At 41.5% G+C, this 22,141-nt stretch overlaps 2 protein-coding genes across 9 annotated transcripts in view; one reads left to right on the top strand and one right to left on the bottom strand.

Annotated features, from left to right (window-relative positions):
* The window catches only part of LOC129779522 (spectrin beta chain), a 173,922-nt gene extending 153,259 nt beyond the window's left edge, over positions 1 to 20,663 (bottom strand). Inside the window, exons 1-2 of one of the 8 annotated variants that reach the window (XM_055787053.1) lie at positions 20,558 to 20,663; positions 15,852 to 16,151 (exon numbers count right to left, since the gene is read on the bottom strand). The gene's annotated coding sequence lies outside the window, so the exon portion shown is untranslated. The other 7 variants (XM_055787046.1, XM_055787054.1, XM_055787050.1 and 4 more) reach the window with 7 other exon arrangements.
* Positions 7,021 to 12,330, top strand: LOC129774304 (uncharacterized). Its single transcript, XM_055778021.1, has one exon. The coding sequence runs from the start codon at positions 7,021 to 7,023 to the stop codon at positions 12,328 to 12,330; it is 5,310 nt and encodes a 1,769-aa protein (XP_055633996.1).
* Positions 20,664 to 22,141: the final 1,478 nt, after the last annotated feature.

The raw sequence follows: 22,141 nt of genomic DNA on the forward strand, positions 1-22,141 counted from the left end.
TTCGCGGAATAAATGCGCTATCACAAGCTAAAGTTCAGGATCAACACCGACTGCAGTTCCATCATGGTCGTACTTTTTAGCAACACAGTTTTTTAAAACACATCCGTAAAAGAAGGTAAATTATAACTACAACCACAGTAATACTCGACGGCTTAAACAACAAAATTTTTATATTGTATGACTGCCAGCAAAAATCGATCGGATCTCATGTGGATAGTTCCGGCGAAGCATCTTGTGCGCTGAATACTGTTCTGGTTGCCGGGGGTGAACGCGAAACTCCAAGGAAAAGAAATAAACGGTAGCACAAAGTTTTTGATTCTCGTTCGGTTCATAGTGAGAACAATGTGTGCAGCAGAACCTACGAGACATGATGCCCTCGCAAAATACCTTTGCGAATCGATAGAGAAGATGCCGATATCGACTGTTAAACCACTGGAAGCTGAGTTCTTGGACTGATGCCTCACCGATTTTTATCTGAATAAGATCGAATGAATCCTCAAATGTTTAAAAGTATTATCAAAGGGAATGCGAGAATAAAATAAAAACGAAATTGATGTTTTAATTGGTTTATTTTTAATTATCTTTTCCATAACCAGTAAGCAGTAAATCAGATAGTTGATACGAAGCCTTACTAGATTTTTTTTTTATCCCATTTATTTATTTTAGGCTCATTAGCATTTTTTAGATGTAACAGAGCCAAATTTTAATCGTGTACATGTCACATGGTTATCATATCTATAATTAGTACATTACACAGTTGCCATTCGCCAGTATTCCTTCTATACCATTACATATGGTACACATTTACACAGTAGCCATTTAGGCGTAAGAGTTTTCTTTCTGTTCTTCCATTATCCAGGACAGCGGAGACAGTTGATTGATCATTGTTGAGTTATTTATAGAACAGCAGCCCGATGTGTCTTGCAGAGCAGAGCAAATGTATGGATGAATCGATCTTATTTCGACCGTGGATCGATCTCCATCGCTGATGATTGTTGCGTGGACGTAGCTATTCTGTAACAACACAAAGATGGTCAATGAGGGTCCTGAGTTTTGAACTCACGATCGATCGCTTACTAAGCGAACGCGCAACCAATGTGGCTACGGAGACCCCCCTTACTAGAATTGCTTCCTATTTGAATTTATGTAGCTGGCAAATTCATAAGAAATCAAACTTGGGAATGCCATTCTCTCAAATTCATAGAACCTTCACAACCCTCTGCATTCATGAAGTTCTGGAGCACCGTTACCACTTCCACATCTTTATCAGCAATTTCTGGGAGTAATTATATTGTCTTTCTCGATATTTTCCAACGTGCAACCAAGATAAGTTAAGTTTTCGATATTTCTTCTAACACGATGAAAAGCCGATAATTGAAGCTTCCATAAACAGCCGAAAGATTTTGCATGAGGTTGGGCTTTAGAGGAAACGCTGTGTTACCAACAATGTGATGTGGAAATATATTGTAGGAGTCAGGCACGATATAATGCAACATCAATGAAGCGTAGTGAATCTGTTGAGCGTTTTGCTTTGTTTTTGTTTACATGTAAAGCAGCGACGCGAACGTTAGATTGTGATTACAAATTAACCGATTGCGTCAAGCGAATGTTTTAGTACAAAACGCAAGCAATGACAGTTGATGACATGCGACGCACAACGAGGCATTCTGGTCCCACCTTAAAAATGGAAGAAACAAACAAATCACTTTTGTCAAACCCATTGTTTCTCAGTTTCTCTCTGCAAACAAACGAGAATATCTCGAGAAATCGTCGAGTGTCAATTGAGTCTTGGTCACTACTTTAATTGATAGGGACAAAAGTAGATCCCAAAGAACAGCATGACAAACGGCTTAAATGAAGAAGCGGTTATTCAACCGAATGGAAAAGGTACCGTGAGAAGTGAAAAAAATATTAAAATTAATACGAAATAAAAAAACATTCAGTTTTTCAGTTGTATTCATTTGAAACTCAAAAAAAAGTTGAATCTTATGCTTTCGATAAAATTTTAATGATTTTGAACGCAAGATACATGTGAACGATGGTTTCGGCGCTTCAAACATCGAATCGGAAATTATTGAAGATTTGTTTGACATGATATATATCATGATTCCCTAATCCGTAAACGATCAAAATTAATGGAAATTGAAAACATTCCCATTTTTCCATACATTTGTTCTGCCCATCTGTGTGCTTACCTACCCCTTTCGATACACGAATCAAGTGCAGGGGATTAGGGAACTATTTGTTGAATATGTGATTATCAGTTGAATATGACTTTGCGGAGCCCTGTTGGTGTTTGCTATTTACGTTTTGAAAATAATTCCATGCAAATACTGGCAGCGACTACAATTGATGTGGTGATGTGCGAAATGTCCAGTTCTCATCTTTTTTCGAACCTCAATAATTACTGGTTGATCCACATATCGATACATAGAAAGATCTTCAAGGGGTCATCATCTATACGGTCAATTTACAGAATCACACCGAAGGATCTATTGCTCACCAAACTCGTCTCCTAATTGGTCCATCGTTCCGCGTGCTGTGTGGCATGCAAGTCGTCTTATTGAAACCACATGTCGACCAGATTCAATGCAGGCATTTGTGACAAAAAAAAGTCCAAAAAGTCATCGATGTCAATCCCTGAGACTGACATTCATTCTCCCGTCTTTTTCGCACGGGTCTCATCGGACTTCTCATATGGAGAGTGTCGACAATGGGAACGACAGCAACAAAGTTAGTGAATGATTTTTAGAAAAGTCCACTATCCATCCGCAGGGACCGGCGTGATCCAGTCGTAAAGTTCAGTGCCTGTCCCCAAGCTCGATCGGGGCCAGGGTTACCATAATAAAATCTGTGTCCTCGGTCTCAAAAAATCTTTTTATATGAGTTTTTTCTCAGCAAATCTGTATCGAAATCTGCATAAACCCTCTGCGGTCATTTGGCTGCTATCAGTCAACCACAGTAAAGAAGTATACCAATACTATAATAATGCAACAATAACACTTCTTCTAAATGAATTTTAATGTCTTGTGAACTTTTTCACGAACCAAAACGGTGCTACTATGAATAATAGACAACGGTACTCAAAAGTTGTCATCCAGTGAAGGATTAATATGAAACACCATGTGAATATTGCGGCACTGTGTAGAGGTAAAAAGCATTGTTCTGTATATTCAAACAGATAGATTGAACATGAGGAAGCAGTACTAAACGCTACATATGAATGCAAAAATGACTCTCATTCAGACTGATTCGAATGCTGTATGGATAAAATTGGTGGGTTGGGGGAAAATATGTTTGAGATCAAGCCATAACTAATATTGGATCGTTATTTTGAAAATTCTGTAAATCTGTATGAAAACCAAAAAAATCTGTAACAGGTTCTTGGTTCCAAAAAGTCTGAAAAAAAAGTATGAATACAGATTATTCTGTAGATATGGTAACCCTGGTCAGGGCTCAACGTGTTAAGTATCCATTCAATCGGAAAAGAGCTCCGCCGTTTTATTGTAAAAATCGCCTTTTTCACAGACCATGAATTATAATAATATAACTCAGTGATTCGCAAAATATTGGTCGGGTGTACGAGTTTCCATGACAAAGTTAAAATTAAAACGAAGCCCTTTTTCACTCGGACATGTGCCACGAATCACGCGTGAGCTGTCAAACATAAAAGTTTAAAACTAAATTCAAGAAAAATTACCTTGTAATATCTGGATTAGCTAAACACCTCGGTGAACGATGATAGATTGTATATCAGATTACGAGGCAAATTAAACTAACAATCGGGTTCTTGTACTTGGGGTTGTAAAACACTGAGCATTGTTAGGATTTCTACAACCAAAAGCGGGAGGAAGAAAAACAAGTGTTTAATTGAACCAGTGTTCAATCAAAAAGCCTCTGAAAATGACGACTATTGAGAGCCGAAGAGCGAGGAAGTGAAACTTGCGATCCACCAGAAGACCGACCATGATAGCAACATCACTTGGTGGAGAGAAAGAAGCGAGGTAGTTCAGCTGCGGAAATAGAAATGTTTGTTTTATGCTCAGTGTGGACAAAACGGCCGGAGGGAAGGAGAAATGAATTGCATATTGGGAACTGCATCGCAAACCGGGTGAGAGATGCAACGGCTGCGAGGAACGCCCGATTCACTCTGGTGATTTCGGAATTCGATAGCTACCACTTACTATTGCGGTATATTTTCTCTTTTTTGCCATTCACTACCTACACTAGACAGTTTTCTGAATGAGACCTGAGCGGTAGGGAAGATTGTGATGTCCTCACCAGCCAGAAAGTGTCGTCTCGAATGTCTTCCTCCCTTTCGGTCACGGCGGGCGTCACGTTTCGGCGAACACATCAGTTCACGTCTGAGTCAAGTTCAAGGTTTGTTGAGCTAACACGGAGATTTGTAGATTTCAATTATAGAGATATAACATAGAGAAAATAATTTAACAATTTAATAATAAGCCCTATTAGGTTATTGACAAACACTATCTGGAAGATTTATAAAATGTTGTTTACTAAGTTTTTAATTTGTTTCTTTCGCTTTTCAAACTTTGTCATCGCTTCAGGAAAAATATTTATAGTAACGCAAAAAAAACATTACGACGATTGGATCGCATGGACTCAAAAAGCCGCTCCCATCATCTTCGGTTAACCGATCAACCAAGCAGCAAGGAGAAAGCAAACAAAGAGGGCTGCTGCTATTGCTGGTTGAACCACCTTTTCTGGTTGTAAATTATAAGATTGCTGGATTGATTCCGGTGACGAAGATGTGCGTAAAATCTCCGCTACTACACAAGTGCGTTGAAGCGTGGATGCAATCCAAACGCCTACTAGTTTCTTAAGCGTCTTCCAGATTTGTAATGCGGTCAATGCATTTGAAGCAAGGTAAGTGTTCACAGCGGAAGATACGATTGGATGGTTTTATTGTCTTTTCATCCCACCTAGAATGAAAACGCCACTAAAATTGTCGAAACTCCCGAATAAACACACTAAAAGAAGGAATTCGCATCAACTGAATTCTGCACAATCAAGGTGTGTTCGTGTAAGTCCAGCGAACAACACACGGCAGCAGCTTCTCTGGCACAATGAGTGGCCCACTTTAAGCGAACGGAAGGAACCAGTTTGGTTACTCCGTTTCAAGTCCCGCTGTCGTTTCCAGTTTCCAGTTCTCACACCAATACTCACACATGACTACACCATGCCGCTTCATCGCGGGGACAAGCAGCTCACCGACCCCGCGCCCATTATGTAATTCTTCGTTAATTTTCGCTCGAGACATCAAGACGAGAGAGAGATGAGTGAAACTTAACGAAGAATTTCGACGATGCCGCCGAAGACGAACTCTTCCCGTAGGTCACACTTCGGTTATGTGGGTGGCAACCGTCAGCATCTGTATATCACTTTCCCGAGAAGAAAATTCCAACGGACGTCATGAGTCGCAGCAATGTAAAACAACCCCGTGTTGTTACTGAGTCTACGATCTTTCGCTTACCCGCAAAGCCCCGCGGGCTAGGACAACCACAAAGCTGCACATTTTCTCGTACAGAAAACACAAATTGATCTTGAAAGACATGGTCCATCGGAAAATGCACTCACGATATGCAAAAAAAAAATCTGTTCAAAGAGTGGCATTGCAAAAATCAAACACGATAGTTGCGAAAACAACAATGTAGAGTTCCTTCACAGTTCAGCTTCCCGCGAGATTTGCACACACTGACTTTGAGTGAAAGTACGTGTGTGTATGTGTGTATGTGCATTGGAAAAAAAAACAGCAAGATTGTCTGTTCTGCAAACCATCGAGCGATTCAAATCGGCGATAAGTTCTCTCTCCCTCTTCACGGTGTACCTCTCCCACGCTAGATACTTTTGTTATTATTCGATCTTCATAGTACTTAACTCATGTGAGCATTCGCGACTACGAAGTTGAGGGAAACCGCTTGTGTGCATGAAGCAAATATGGTGATTGATTTTCGGTTGAAATTAGAACATTTCTAATATAAACATTGTGAATGAAAATTACCTTATTCATATTGAATTATTCATCTATAATAGTGATGAAACGGATATTCAGCTCTTTATTTGCGAATACGAAACTGGGAGAAACTGCATGTGTTCATGAAGCGAATAAAGGATTACATTTTGCCAGCGTTCAGTTCGTTCTGAACTGTATTATCAGTTCATCATTCACCGTACACAGTTCGTTCTAAACTGGGTATACAGTTCATATGAACTATTGCCCAGCAAAAAAGAACGGCAGTTCGTTCACTCTTTTGGGTGAACTCGTTCTGTTCTGTCACACAGTTTGTGAAACTCGTGTCGGTACATCTGCTGAACCCACCACAGGAGCAATTCGCTATAAAATTATTGTTGTCTTGTGTGCCATAAAATTGTTAAATGTACTTTGTGTTTAGAAATAAATGTTCAGTTCGAGTTGACTATCCAAGGTGTTAAGACACTATTTCCTCAAGTCCGTCACTCCGCCCGGGTCACAAGTTTCCTGTCGAAGATCATTCCGACACGTGGTCTCGGATTGCTGTTCCTGCTGCTGGTTGATTGCTGTTGCTGGTCCTACAGCTGGTTGATTCCCGTTGCTGTCCTACTGCCGGTGGATTTCTGCTGCTATTCCTGCGGTTGTTATCGCTTTCTCTGATACTGGTTTGAGAACGGTCACAACAAATGGTGCCGTGACCAGGATTCTCGCCAACGATCACGGATTCCAGAGCAGGTTTTGAGACTCGACTTCCCAACTGTGAGCTATTGTGGTCAGACAATACGCCATTGTTGCTGAATAATACACAATTGTTATCGAACAATACGCCATTGCTGCAGAATAATACGCCATTGTTTCCGAACAATACATCGGTCGTACAAAGCCTGAATAGTGAAGGACGACCGGAATTTTCGACGTTTTGGACGAACATAATCATACAAGGCATTACATTGCATTTGAAAAGAATCCGGACGCTCTAATCATTGACGTTTTCGCTTCGATTGGATCAACACAACGATCATCGAAAAATGGAGCACGAGCAGAGGCTACACCAATTGACGGTACGACGGACTACGCTTATGGCTTCGCTGGATCGTGCGGAACAATTTTTGGAAAGTTTCGATGACAACAGGGACAGGATTATGCTACAAGTACGACTGGAAAATTTAGATACGATTTGGCGTGAATTAGAAAGCGTTCAGGCTGGTTTGGAATGTGGAGTAACGAGTGGAGAAGGTATGAATCAAAACGCATGTCACCGTACCTCCTATGAAAACAAATACTTTCGAATAAAGGCTGGTCTTCTCTCTAAGCTCTCTCCTTTTCTTCCCAATGAAAACATCCCTCAAACTCCGCATGCTATGGTTTCCTCTAGTCTAAAGGGTCTTAAGCTTCCAACTGTCGCTTTACCAGAGTTTGACGGAGATTTTAAACAGTGGTTAGCGTTCCACGATACGTTTTTGGCGCTAATCCACTCCAATTCGGACGTACCGGATATACAAAAATTTCACTACCTCCGCGCAGCAGTGAAAGGTGAGGCAGGGCAACTCATAGAATCAATCGGAATTAGTGCTGTGAATTACCCGTTAGCCTGGCAAGCTTTAGTCAATAGGTATGCTAACGAGTACCTGTTGAAAAAACGGCATTTGCAAGCAATGCTGGAAGTTCCACGTGTCAAGAAAGAAACTTCAGCGTCCTTACACGGAATTGTCGATGACTTCGAACGGCATTCAAAGATATTGAGACAAATTGGTGAACCAGTGGATTCCTGGAGCACAATCTTGGAACATTTACTGTGTATTCGACTACCGGACGAATCTCTGAAAGCTTGGGAAGACTATGCGTCCACTATTGAGGAGCCTACGTACAACGCTCTCGTTGAGTTTTTACAGCGCCGTATCCGCGTTTTGGATTCCATCTCCGTGAATCACACCCACTCACCAACTTCTTACGTCACGACCACAAATGTTTCAACAGCTCGAAGGTCTTCCAATCCTAGACCATCTACCAGATCTGCTGTGGATACCTCCACTAGGTGTTACGCGTGTGAGCAACGCCATCCATTGTTCAAATGTTTCAAATTTGAAAGGCTTCCTCCGACAGAAAGGATAAACCTTGTCACGCTAAAACGACTATGCATGAACTGCTTTCGAAGTGGACATTTTGCTAGGAATTGCCCATCGAAGTACAGTTGCAAAACCTGCAAGAAACGTCACCATTCGCTCCTCCATCCAGGGTATGTTGACAATGACGGTCATTCCCACTACGAATCAACTGCTCCCGCATCCGCGCAAGCCACCCGGGTTTCATCAAACGTAAGTGTTACACCCCCAGATGAAGGTCCTTCATCCGCCGTCTTCACCGTTGCCACTTCTACCGAGTCGATAATGAACGAATATCCTAATCAACCCCAGAAAAACGTTTTCATGCTAACCGCGGTTGTGAAAATTACAGATCGCTACGGAAAGGAACACCTTGCGCGAGCCCTGTTAGATAGCGCGTCTCAACCAAATTTGATGACGGAACGAATGGCGCAAATTCTGCGATTGAAGCGGAAGAGAACAAATATTCTCGTCCAAGGAATTGGAAAACACTCCCAACAATCCCGAGAATCCATAAGTACTATAATTCGTTCTAGAAGGGAAAAATTTGAAGTCAACGCAGAGTTCTTGATCCTCCATAAGATAGTCGCGGAGCTTCCAGTCTGCAATGTATCAACTCGTGATTGGAAGCTACCCCGTGATGTTTTCTTGGCTGACCCGGAATTCAACAAAACCGGTGAAATAGATTTGCTGATGGGCATCGAACACTTTTTCTCGTTCTTCAACACAACCAGACGAATACATTTGGGTAAACATCTGCCAACGTTGATAGACAGTGTGTTCGGATGGCTAGTATCGGGGAAGTTCAGCCCAGTTCATCCGAGTGGGCAGAAATCTCGCTGTAGTATTACTGCAATTTCGTTAGTTACCCTGGAAGAAAGTATAGAGCGTTTTTGGAAAATGGAAGAGCTGTCGGATCGCATCAACTATTCACAAGAAGAGAAGCAATGTGAGCAATTTTACTCCTCCACTGTATCCCGTCAATCTGATGGACGCTATATGGTTCGTTTACCACGCAAACATAATTTCGATGAACTGTTGGGACAGTCAAAAACTATGGCACTGCATCGTTATGAACTTCTCGAGCGTAGGCTACTGAAAAATCCTGAACTTAAGGAAGGATATAATGAATTTATGTCAGAATATCTCTCTCTCGAACACATGCGATGTATTCGATACGATGACGAGCAATATTCGAAGACAAATTACCTCCCGCATCATCCTGTTACAAAGGAAGAAAGCACGACTACTAAATTACGTGTAGTGTTCGATGCTTCCGCCAAAACCAGCACCGGTTTCTCACTCAACGAAACACTGTTGGTGGGTCCTGTAATTCAGGACGATCTTCTGACAATCATCCTTCGGTTTCGGACATATCCAGTTGCAGTGGTGGCGGATATCGCCAAAATGTACCGCCAGATTCTACTCCACCACGACGACACTACCCTCCAGAGAATCGTGTGGCGCTTCAAACCAACGGATCCAGTAGAATGCTATGAACTTCAGACCGTTACTTACGGGTTAAGTCCATCATCCTTCCTAGCAACGCGTACGCTGGAGCAACTGGCTGTGGACGAAGGCGAGTCCCATCCAATTGGAGCTCTGGCTCTGCGAAAGTCCTTCTATATGGACGACTTCATAGGAGGTGCCCAATCCGTGGCAGAAGCAATCGAATTAAGAAATGAATTAACAGATCTATTAGCCAAAGGCGGTTTCTCGTTACGTAAATGGGCGTCTAATAAACTAGACGTGCTAGAAGGTCTGTCGGCCGATAAAATTGGAACTCAATCGGCTATCAAATTTAATGAACATGAAACCATCAAAGCGCTTGGTATTTCCTGGGAACCCGAGTCAGATTTCTTTCGTTTCGATTCCAAAATTCAGCATCGAAAAGGATCTCCTACGAAACGCTCAATTCTTTCTGACATTTGCCAACTTTTCGATCCGTTAGGATTGCTATCGCCTGTGATCATTCGAGGAAAAATGTTGATGCAACAATTGTGGTTGCTACCATGCTCGTGGGACGACAATGTTCCAGATACAATCGAGGCCGAATGGAGGGCGTACATTGAGCAACTTCCTAGTATTTCTGCATACCACGTTGACCGCTATACGTTTCTTCCAAATAGTACTGTGCAATTGCACACATTCTCGGACGCTTCCGAAAGAGCTTATGGTGCGTGTACTTACGCCAGATCACAAGACCAAAGTGGGAATATTCGTGTTCAACTAATCGCCTCCAAAGCACGCGTGGCACCGTTGAAACAAATTACACTCCCACGTTTAGAACTTTGTGCAGCTGGTGTTGCTGCCAAACTCCATAACCACATTATCGCTGCACTCCAAATTCCTATCACAAGATCTTACTTTTGGTCCGACTCTACCGTCACCCTCCAGTGGCTGTGTTCGACGCCAGGCACTTGGAAAACATTTGTCGCCAACAGAGTGGCGGATATACAAACCCTAACTCACGGAGCATATTGGAATCATGTCGCTGGTAAAGACAATCCGGCTGATTTATTGTCACGTGGAATGAATGTCAACGATTTCGTAACCAGTGTAAAATGGAAACATGGTCCCGCATGGCTTTCAAATACGGAAGCAGAATGGCCAATCACTAAACGCACGGATTATCCACACGATGGAAAAGAGAGAAGAAAGGTTCTGACGCACACTATTAGAACCACAACGATATCAAGCCCTCGAGTAAATCCTATTATCGTCAAATTTTCTTCGTATCGTAAACTGAAACACACGATTGCTTTCGTTCTGCGTTTTATTGAAAATGTTCGTTCTAAAGCTCGCACACAACCCCGCCACACCGATGATTCAAGACCTAGTATCTCACTAACTCGCAACAACACAGATGCTGCTGAAGAAAAACTGATACAACTCGCTCAAGCTGATAGTTTCACGGAAGAAATTCACCAACTAAAAGTTCACAAAATGGTAGCAAAACGTTCGTCAATACGATTGTTGATTCCGTTTCTTGACCCTAGGGGAACCATTCGGGTAGGGGGGAGATTGAAGCTATCTGACCAGCCTTTCATTAGCAAACACCAAGCCCTACTACCAAACTTTCACCCTCTATCTATTCTAATCGCCAAACATTATCACCTATCGCTAATTCACGGTGGCGGCCGATTAACACTCGCGGCCATGAGATCTAAATTCTGGCCATTGAACGGTCGAAGATTAGTACGCAGCGTGCTACGTAGCTGCTATCAATGCATTCGAGCTAATCCTGTCCCGATGAGCCAACAAATAGGACAACTTCCAGTACACAGAATCACTGCAAGTCGACCCTTCTCAATATGCGGGATCGACTATGCAGGGCCAGTATACATCAAACCAGCCCACAAGCGTGCCGCACCCACAAAGGCATACATCTGCGTCTTCGTTTGTTTCTGCACGAAAGCTGTCCACCTTGAGTTGGCCAGTGACCTGTCGACGCAAGCTTTCCTATGTGCTCTACGTCGCTTCATCGCTCGCCGTGGCCGACCGTCGAACATTTATTCCGATAACGGCAAAAACTTTGAGGGAGCAGCCAACGAACTTGGAGAAGTGTATCGGATGCTGAGAAATGAGAACGAGAGGGAGTTAATCAGATCCTCAGAAACAAGCGAGGAAATCAACTGGCACTTCAGCCCACCAAAGGCACCACATTTCGGAGGACTGTGGGAGGCGGCAGTGAAAGTGGCGAAACGACAGCTGTATCGGCAGCTAGAAAATTCGAGACTTTCCTTTGAACACCTAACAACAATCCTCACTCAAATCGAAGCGAGCATGAACTCGCGTCCTTTCGTTCCTTTAAGCGAGGACCCAAACGACATCGCAGCGATAACACCAGCCCACTTTCTCATCGGAAGCACGATGAACTCAATTCCCGAACCAGATTTACGTCAGATCCCGCTCAATCGACTGGACCACTACCAGAGCCTCCAGAGAATCTACCAGCAGTTTTGGCACTGTTGGAGGACCGAATATCTGCAGGAGATGCAGCGTGATACAAAATGCTGCAATCCCAACACGGACATCCAACCAGGCCGACTCGTGGTTTTGGTCGACGAACTGCAGATGCCGGTGAAGTGGCCACTGGCCAGAATAGTTGCACTTCATTCTGGCAAGGATAAACAAACACGCGTCGTAACGTTGCGAACGAGCAAAGGCATCATGAAACGTCCGATTACTAGAATCTGCTTGTTACCTGAGCAGGAGAGTCAATCACAAACCTAGACAACTGTTATATGTTAGCTAATTAAAAATGTACTGTAGTTTATGTTATGTAGTTCAGATCAATGTATATTTTTTTTTGTTATTGTTATTAGCTTCAATGTTTTTGAAAATGATATTTTCAAGGTGGCGGCGATGTTCTGTCACACAGTTTGTGAAACTCGTGTCGGTACATCTGCTGAACCCACCACAGGAGCAATTCGCTATAAAATTATTGTTGTCTTGTGTGCCATAAAATTGTTAAATGTACTTTGTGTTTAGAAATAAATGTTCAGTTCGAGTTGACTATCCAAGGTGTTAAGACACTATTTCCTCAAGTCCGTCACTCCGCCCGGGTCACAAGTTTCCTGTCGAAGATCATTCCGACACGTGGTCTCGGATTGCTGTTCCTGCTGCTGGTTGATTGCTGTTGCTGGTCCTACAGCTGGTTGATTCCCGTTGCTGTCCTACTGCCGGTGGATTTCTGCTGCTATTCCTGCGGTTGTTATCGCTTTCTCTGATACTGGTTTGAGAACGGTCACAACACGTTCTTTTGATCAGTTCATGAACGGTTTGCCCATCTCTAAAAGGCACGTTCTTTTCGGTCAAATAATAAGCATTAAATGTTTCCTTCATTATTAATTAATTAAATCAAAACAAAAACAGTTAACAAATAGCATGTTGTCAAGTAAAAAACAAATAAATGGAAATTTCTAAATTTCTAAATTTTTCGTTTATTCGATTATCGATTAATCGTGGGGCCATTAAATATTAAATATTCGATTCATTCGAATAATTGTCATTCAGTATTCGATTAATCGAGTGAATATTTATTTCTTGTAATCAAAATGAATAGACATTTATAATAAAAACGATTATGATGTCATTATTTTAAAAGTTACATCTATATATATAAACGGATTTTTGTCTGTCTTTCTGATTCTTATGGACTCGGAAATTACTGAACCGATCAACGTGCACATTTGTATGTAAGAGTTTTTGGAGCCGGGGAATGTTGTTATGAAAGTTTGAGACCCCTCCCCGCTCTCTAAGGGGGGCTGTCATACCAATGAAACACAAATTTCTGCATGTCGCAAGAATTCATCAAGCAAATGGAACAAAATTTGGTATAAATGTTCCTCCCCCTTCCATAACGGGAATGGGGGTTGCATAACTCGATAAGCAATCGAGCAAACGGAACCAAATTAGGCAAGTGGAGGTTTTAGAAGGCACGACATGTTTTAATGGTGGTTCGACACTCCTCCCCCCTCTCTCATGGAATCGTATACCCTTTCGAACCTCTTAATCAGCAGCCAGTTAAATTCTTTAATTGCATTTTTTACATTACCAAACAAAATGCTCGATATTATGATATCTTGGAACCAAGACCCACACGATAAAAACGCGAATTGAGCACGAATTGGTTGGACAACACACAATAAAACAACTGGTAAATGACTATTACCGGCAAATGGAGAATAATTCATAATACGCATCGATAAACATTGTGAACTAACGCTCGAGTGTAGGCAAAAAAACTCTTTGCGTCAGGAGGAAAACGGGTGGTTAGTGCAATTTAAAAAACATACCCATTTTAATCGTCAAATTGTGTATTTTTTTTACAATATTCTCTGTTCGTGTTTCAAGCAAAAAGTTGCTGGATAAATTTCCTGTCTAATGGTATACAACACAACATATGTCGCAATAACGATTTTGAGTAATATGCGTTTTAAAACTCTTAATGAATCGTTACATTTTTCATTTTTCGTAGAGTTACCCCCCTATATCCAAATCAAAGACATAGTCCTATGTCAGAAGTCACTCGCGAGGGTGTCTCAGACCGAAAGTAGTAAAAAAGTGACATACGTCCCTTTCGTACCAAACAATGCAATACGCTAAACGATGACACTGACGAATTGATGTTTTCTGAGAAATAAACGAATTGTTGATTCCTCGGTCTCACAGACCAGTGCGTGAGTATAGGAGGGTTAATCATAAAACTTAAGGTGGCCGTACACTGTTTGCCCGGAGGTAAAATATTTGATATTTTTTGACAGATAAGGTTTGATTTTATATTTGTACGAACACTATTTTGTTTGCCACTCTTCAATTTTAAACAGTAGTAAACAATATCAAACAAGGGGGGTCTCCGTAGTCACATTGGTTGCGCGTTCGCTTAGTAAGCGATCGATCGTGAGTTCGAAACTCAGGGCCCTCATTGACCATCTTTGTGTTGTTACAGAATAACTATGTCCACGCAACAATCATCAGCGATGGAGATCGATCCACGGTCGAAATAAGATCGATTCATCCATACAACTGCTCTGCTCTGCAAGAAACATTGGGCTGCTGTTCTATAAATAACTCAACAATGATCAACAACTGTCTCCGCTGTCCGGGTCTAACTGGATAATGGAAGAACAGATAGAAAACTCTTACGCCTAAATGGCTACTGTGTGAATGTGTACCATATGCAATGGTATAGAAGGGAATACTCTAACGCCGAAAATGGCAACTGTGTAATGTGCTAATTATTATAGATATGATAAACATGTGACATGTACACAATTAAAAAATTCGGCTCTGTTACAGCTGAAATGCTAATGAGCCTAGAATAAACAAAAGGGATAAAAAAAAATAAAAATATCAAACACCGAACATGGAAAAAAATCAACTGAAATATCCAAGGTAACCTAACCATGTACCGACAGGTTCGAAGAACAGACTGAAAAAATATTTTAGGCATCCAATAATTGAATATTTGCTTGTCGTGTTTTGTGTAGAATATATTTGATCAGTACACGTTGACCAAATTTTATCTGTCAAAAAGAGTCAAATATTTGGCTTCGGTCAAACAGTGTATGAGCACCCTTACAACTAAATTGACGAATTCACGCAAAGCTGAATCAGCTCATGCGACATCTACATTAGAGTTCAGATCCAAAAAAGTGAGGGTGTTTGTTTATTTTACGCACTGAAAAGCAAGATGCGGTGGTGATTATTCATTTTATTTCAATTTAGATTCATTTCAGCCATTGAATGTCGTCAGTATATGGTAAGAAAGTTGGAGTTTTGTATATTTACGATGGTTTCAACACGCGATTTGACCAAAGTCATAGATAATCTTCGAAAATTTTAAGTTTGATAATGCATACCGATTATTGATACTATGGATAATTGCGATGAAATCGATATCATATCAAATTGGCTGATATCATTGATTATGTAGGGGCCGATACGAGAAGGATTTGCAGTATTTTTAGCGCAAAACACCTTATTCATCGTTTACTTAGTTGAAAAAAATTAAAGTCACAATACTTATAACAAGCCATTCCTCGTAATATACATAGCACATTGTAAAATGATGATTTTATAACCTTTTCAGCGTGGAAAGAATACATGAAACCGGGAAATTTGAAGATAAATTCTGATTTTTCTAGAAATTTTGAACGAATTTCATGCCAAAAAAACAAAACATCCTCATTTTACTCGCTGCGCCATCTGGTTGTAAATCCAACGTAAATTCGTCAATAAACACTACTAACCTTTAAAATCGTCTCCGTATTCGTAATCCAGAGTTGTAGTGGTTCCGGATACACGGTTTCGTCCGAAAAACAATTAAATCCTCTTGCACTTTCTGTGTGCGTCTCACTTTCCTCCGAGGAACCGTGCCTCCTCACAATCGTCTCGAACCAGCACTCTCCCGGCGATTCCCAACACCCGTACACAAACGTACACAGACAATAATATACACTTGTTTTTCTTCAGAACAATTTCACTTTGAATAGTAACACTGATAGAGCAAAAAAAACAGAATCACTTGAAAAATCACTGTGTCATCTAAACTGCAAGAGAACAATATTAGAGTTCAGTGAAATGCCAAGGTGGTATGTTTTTGTTTGCTGATGAAAAAACCCAATCACCCAATCACCCAATAGTGAAAGTATTTCACTATTGGGTGATGGTTTCATTTCGCTTATGGACGAACATGTTCAACCGAAGCGCTCGCCGCTGGATTGTGTCAGCTCGGTCAGCTGGACCTACATACACACTGGAAGGTTCCTATAGATTAAGTTTCTCCTTCAAATTCAGGAAGTCCGAGACTTTATCGCCTTGTCTTTGTCTCTTCTCTGTATGCATGCTTTTTCGTAAAGGAATATTGAGGAGCCCGCAGAATTTAGTACTACACGCGTAGTTCTAATGAATACTTGATCAAAAATCCTGATCTCACTCATCGCCCATCAGCAGGAAGCTGGGAATGGTACAAACTACAGAAATTCATGTTTTAAACTGGTACAACGAACGCTTGACCATCGATCGGGAGGAAAAAAGTGACCAAAATGGATTTCCGTATAGTGTAAAGGATCACAAGCGCATAACTCAAGCTTTTGAGAGAAATCCGAATAGTTCTTTCAGAGATGTGACGAAAAACTAAATCTAAATAGAACTTTAGTGAAAAATGTAAAAAAAACACGTACAAAATCCAAGTCACCGAATTGCAATGAACGGCAGAATACGGTGGCAAAATCACATTCACGAAAACTCTGACAAAACCACAATGTCTCGTTCTGGATGACGAGACGTATGTCAAATTAGACTTCCAGCAGTTTCCGGGGTTCCAGTTTTTTACTGCTCATCATGAGTTTGTGTTCCTGAGGACGTACAGAAGATGTCGAAGTTTGCTGAAAATACATGGTTTGGCAAGCAAATTGCTCGTGTGGAAAGCGGGACACACCATTCGTGACTACCGGTACGATCGATGGGCAGGTCTACCTTAAGGAATGCCTCCAAAAGCTTTTACTTAAACTTGTGAAGCAACACCAAGAACCTACGATCTTCTGACCGGATTTAGCCTCGTGCCATTACTCGAAAGATGTTTTTGTGTGGTACAAGCACGTTAATTTCGTGCCAAAACATCTCAAGCCCCCGAACACACCGGAACTGCGGCCAGTTGAAAAGTACTGGGCGATAATGAAGGAGACACCTCGTAAGCATCCGAAGGAAATGAAATCGAAGGAAACATATGAAGAAAACATGGGTTTCCGCACAAGAAAAACGGTCGAAAAGTTGTGCAAGATCTTATGAGTAGTGTGAAGAGGAAGGTTCGTGCATTTGGATATGGAAGGGAAGTTGAATAAAACAAATTCCCTGAAAATTTGAAGATGATCGGTTGAATGGGTGAATTTTGCCAAATCTTTTTTCTCGTGATGCAATTTGACTCAGGACAGTCTTCACTGGCAGCTTTGACAGCTCTGTAATAACATTGATAGTCTTTGCTGAAACTATGTCGAAAATAGAGCGTCAAACCTAACATGCCGGGGGTTCGGGTTCGATTCCCGTTCTGGTCGGGGAAATTTTTCTTCAAAGAAATTTCCTCTGACTTGCACTGTGGTCACGCGTATTCTAGAGCTTGCCACTCAGAATGCATTCAAGGCGTGTTATTTGGCATAGAAATCTCAACTAAGTACTAATGAAAATGACGCAAGTAATACTACGTTGAGACGGCGGAGTTCCTCTAGGAACGTTAGTGCCATATAAGAAGATAAGAAGAAGAACGGGTTCGATTCCCGTTCTGGTCGGAGGATTTTTCATCAAAGAAATTTCTTCTGACTTGCACTGAGGTCATGCGTATTCTAGAGCGTGCCACTCCAGGATACATTCAAGGCGTGTTATTCTGCATAGAAATCTCAACTAAGTACTACTAACAAAAATGACGCAAGTAATACTTACGTTGAGAAGGCAAAAGTTCCACAGGGAACGTTAGTGCTATCCAAGAAGAAAATGAGTATTCATCAGTCAAAGGAAACAGGAAGTTCCGTTTCGTGACACAGAAATCATGAAAAATCCTGAAAAAATGAAATCGAAGAAGATCCATTTTTTGACACGAAATCTCTATGGTGGAAACTGCATTTTACAGGAAGGGGACAGAAAACGGGCTTTGAGGGAAAGTTAAATTTGGGTTTATATTCAACAAGGTGAACCGGAGATTACATAAATGTCTTCCAAAATTGATATTCTTGCATGGTCAGCCCGTTCACCTGATTGCAACCCAATAGACTCAATAGAAAACGACAGGAGGAACGACAGCAAATGATTTTGAAGTTGAAGTTAGATGTGTACTTCTGACCGGGGTCCACCATTTTCGAAGACGAAAAATGAAAATTAACGTTCCCCTCAGTCGCTTCGTTTCAAGCAGGTACATTTCCATGAACGTTTTCCTCTCTCTTGTTATTGAATCACAATAAACGCATTCGCTGCCAGACATGACTCTTTCATAGGTTATTTTCACTCTTAACGATCGTCGATTCATTTTTAGTTGAAGCAATGGCTTGGCGAATGAATATAAATCTGCCTCTTCATTGAATTCGACTACTACTCCACCTCAACATGTACTTCGTTGCCCGAGTGTATATCTTGTTTTAACGTCCATATGAAGTGAAACGAAAACTTGATTTCTGATGTAAAAAGTGGTTCCACCATTAATTTTTACCTACCGTGAACTCATCTACCATTTCTAAATGAGACAGGACCAAAGAAATTCAGTCTGAGAGGGAGGTCATTTCAATATGCCGTGAAGTGCATTTCACGGCAAAAACTGAAATGAACACGGACGAGGGAAAAGCAGATATCAACGGAAGCGCCCGAAAGATTTTTTATTTATGTTGACAGAGAAACAAAAAGACATTTCCAATTGATGGCGAAGGTTGATGGCTTCATAGTCCATTGGCAATTTTCAATTGAATATACCTTTGCCGAGCCCTGCTTCTGGCTATTCATTTTTCGACTCACTATTTTGAAAGTCGAAGTTGGTTTGGGGAGGGTTCCTCCAAAAGAGGCTGGTGTCGATTAGTTTTCCATCATCACGAATGAATAGTCAGCCACCGAATGCATCGTGAGAAACGGATATCCATTCCAGAAGATATCGTATGAGTTCAAAAAAGCCAAATGACCAGAACATAATTTATTGAACAGGGGATTCAATTCTGAACTGACTTGTCCATCAGATCAAAACCCATTCCAGAATTCGAGTGTGGGGATTAATCGTACGCAAAGTATATGCAGATAACAAGCAGTATGGAAGTGCTGAAGAGTTTTATCTGCGTGAAATTAGATACAAATTTCAACACGCCGCAGCTTGGTTAAAAGCATACTGAAAAGATTATTCGAACTGATTGAGAACAACAGAGGACCTACGCTTTATCAACTTTTCGATATTCATGAGAAATCGATATTGCTTCTATAGGTTCTATATATGTTCGTCAAAACAGTTATTGCAACTCTATGTTAGAACTGAATGTAACATAAATTGTTAAAAGAAACAAATAAAACAGATTTATCGTATGTCAAGTTGGACTGACATGACGAACCACGATCACCATTTATGCAATTTATGCTAACGCGCAAAACTTATTGTTACAACCTCCATTTGGCACTCCAAAATAAAATAAACAATTTGTTATGAAACACACATACACTCTAGCAAAACATAAAATTCAATGCAAAATCCGATCAGTGTGTACAAAGCCGCTGGCCAACGCAATGGGAGCGAGCAGCATCTAAGCCCGCTAAGCAGAACACGAAAGAAGAAACTTCAATCAACGCACTTAAATCATTGAACATAACACAAACGTCAGCGGAGTGCGAGTGGTCGAAACAGCAACAGTTCGACATTCCAAGATCATGAACACCCGACTCAACACAAATGCTCACCCACCACACACACACGTACGTACAATCGCTGTTAGTTATAAATAAGTGAGCACTTGTTTCTCTCGCGAAAACTCCTTTACTCTAACACAGTGACGGACTCCGTAAATGAACACGCCAAGATTTGATCCTCGGTTTCACCGCGATCGCGAAACACCGAGCAATCGAAAACTTATCGCGCCTTCTCGCTCTATCGCCTTTACGATGTGCTTGATAAACCGTTGCGATCTCTCGCTCTCTCTTTGCGTTCTTATTTTCTCTTTCACCACTGCCGCAGCACTCTTCTCCAGTAATGATGATGCTGGCTATTGAACCTTCGCGTTCAATATACAGGAATCAAAAAAAAAAAAGCTCGAACAAATGTAGAGATTTTTTCTGTTGGCAATTAGAATCGTGCGTATGATCATTTCAGCATGCAACTCCACTGCAATTCATCACAAGTCCACACAGTTTCTATCTCTCGACTCCATCACCGATTGGCGCAGCACTATTGAGAGTGCGTATAAATATGCAACGAAACGGTTTTCAAAACTTGTTTCGCGACCTACAAAAAGCTTTCAGCGAGTAGCGGTTTCCATGACCGACACGTTTAAAGTTGAGCTCAAGACTGAACGGTCCGGTCGTTCTCTTCTCTCGGTGAGGCAAGGAGCCACATATATTTCCTGCCTGCGGAGTGATCGTCGTGTGAACTTCTTTCGATGACAACGTGTGATTATGACGATGATGGTTACTGACAGAGGTATCCGGCTGTGTGTTAGTGAAGCCCCACAAACGAACGGAGGCGCGCAACCCGTTTTGTTTACGTTTTCTCGCTGACCGTTACATGCCGGCAGTAACAACCGGCATAACTTGTACTTTACTCGAGGTGGTGGAAAATGAAGTACTAGATGCACTAGCGGTTTGAGGATGTGCTTACATAACATAATGTGCGAAATGGAGAGGGCGCTGTTTGCGAAAGAACGGGTGATTTTTCTGCTTTTTTGGCGCACTTTTGACGTAGAACTACGTCTTTATTTTTTTATTTATTGACGTAGGACTACGTCTAACCGGAAGATATAGGGGGTGAAATGGAAATCTAGACACTGAACAAGTAGGAAAAAATGCAAGATTTGGAACGCTTATAACTCGAGCATTTCTCAATAGATCGCAAAGGTTTTTGTATCAATTGATAGGAAATATATCTACGCATCTATCATAACGAATAACATTTCATTTTTCATGAGATAAATAATTGAATAATTGTGAAATATCAAGCATTGTCAAAATGCCCTATGTGCCCATTTTTGATTGGTCCATTTTGTGCTCCTCAAATCGTATCGACCAAAACGGGCAACCAGAGCAGCAGCGAAATAGAATGAAGCACGATTGGAAAGGAAAAAGAAAAAAATGAACGAAACATTGGTCGCAGTCTCACACATGCGTAATTCTCGAGCCAGCCAGTCAGCTTAAAAATCCCCGCTCCGCTGCCGTAACGATCATTCTTTGTGTGAATACCGACTGGACAACATCGTTGCTGGACGGCGAGGGATCGAGTGCCTTTCTCAAGGCAAGAGGGTGGAGGTGGTAGCGCTGGAGTAAAAGTAGAGTAGAGTTTTCAAAGGGCCTTTCTCAAGGCTAGAGACGAATGAACTGCAAAAGTTTAAAGTCTCTATAATACAAGACCTTCCTTCCTTCCGTAACGATCATTCTCATTCAAACCGTACACCATATCGGTTCGCATCACAACACATCAACAAACCAACCCAAGCAGCCATGTCTGGACATGGTAAAGGAGGAAAAGTGAAGGGAAAGGCAAAATCCCGCTCGAACCGTGTTGATCTGGAGTTCCCCGCAAGGGTGTAGCTAGGCCGAGCGCGTTAGTACCAGTGCACCAGTCCACCTAGCCGGCGTTATATAGTTTCGGCCGCCGAAGTGATCGAGTTAGCTGGCAAAGCTGCTCGCGACGATAAGAAAACCCGCATTCGGAACAGAACACATTCGGTTCGGTGGACATCAGGACAACAGGCAGTTACAGCGAGTGGCGAGTGGCAAACGCAATCGCAAAACGGCATCAGGTAGCAGAAGAAAAAAGTTTGTTCTTTATACAAACTGCTTTGGTGGCAAATCCAGAACAAGGCGGCATCGAGGG

This window comes from Toxorhynchites rutilus, chromosome 3 (assembly GCF_029784135.1).
Source record: "Toxorhynchites rutilus septentrionalis strain SRP chromosome 3, ASM2978413v1, whole genome shotgun sequence".
NCBI lineage: Eukaryota > Metazoa > Arthropoda > Insecta > Diptera > Culicidae > Toxorhynchites > Toxorhynchites rutilus.

Excerpts from the sequence above, each read along its gene's own strand:
- LOC129774304 (XM_055778021.1), top strand. The coding sequence starts at position 7,021 with ATGGAGCACGAGCAGAGGCTACACCAATTGACGGTACGACGGACTACG.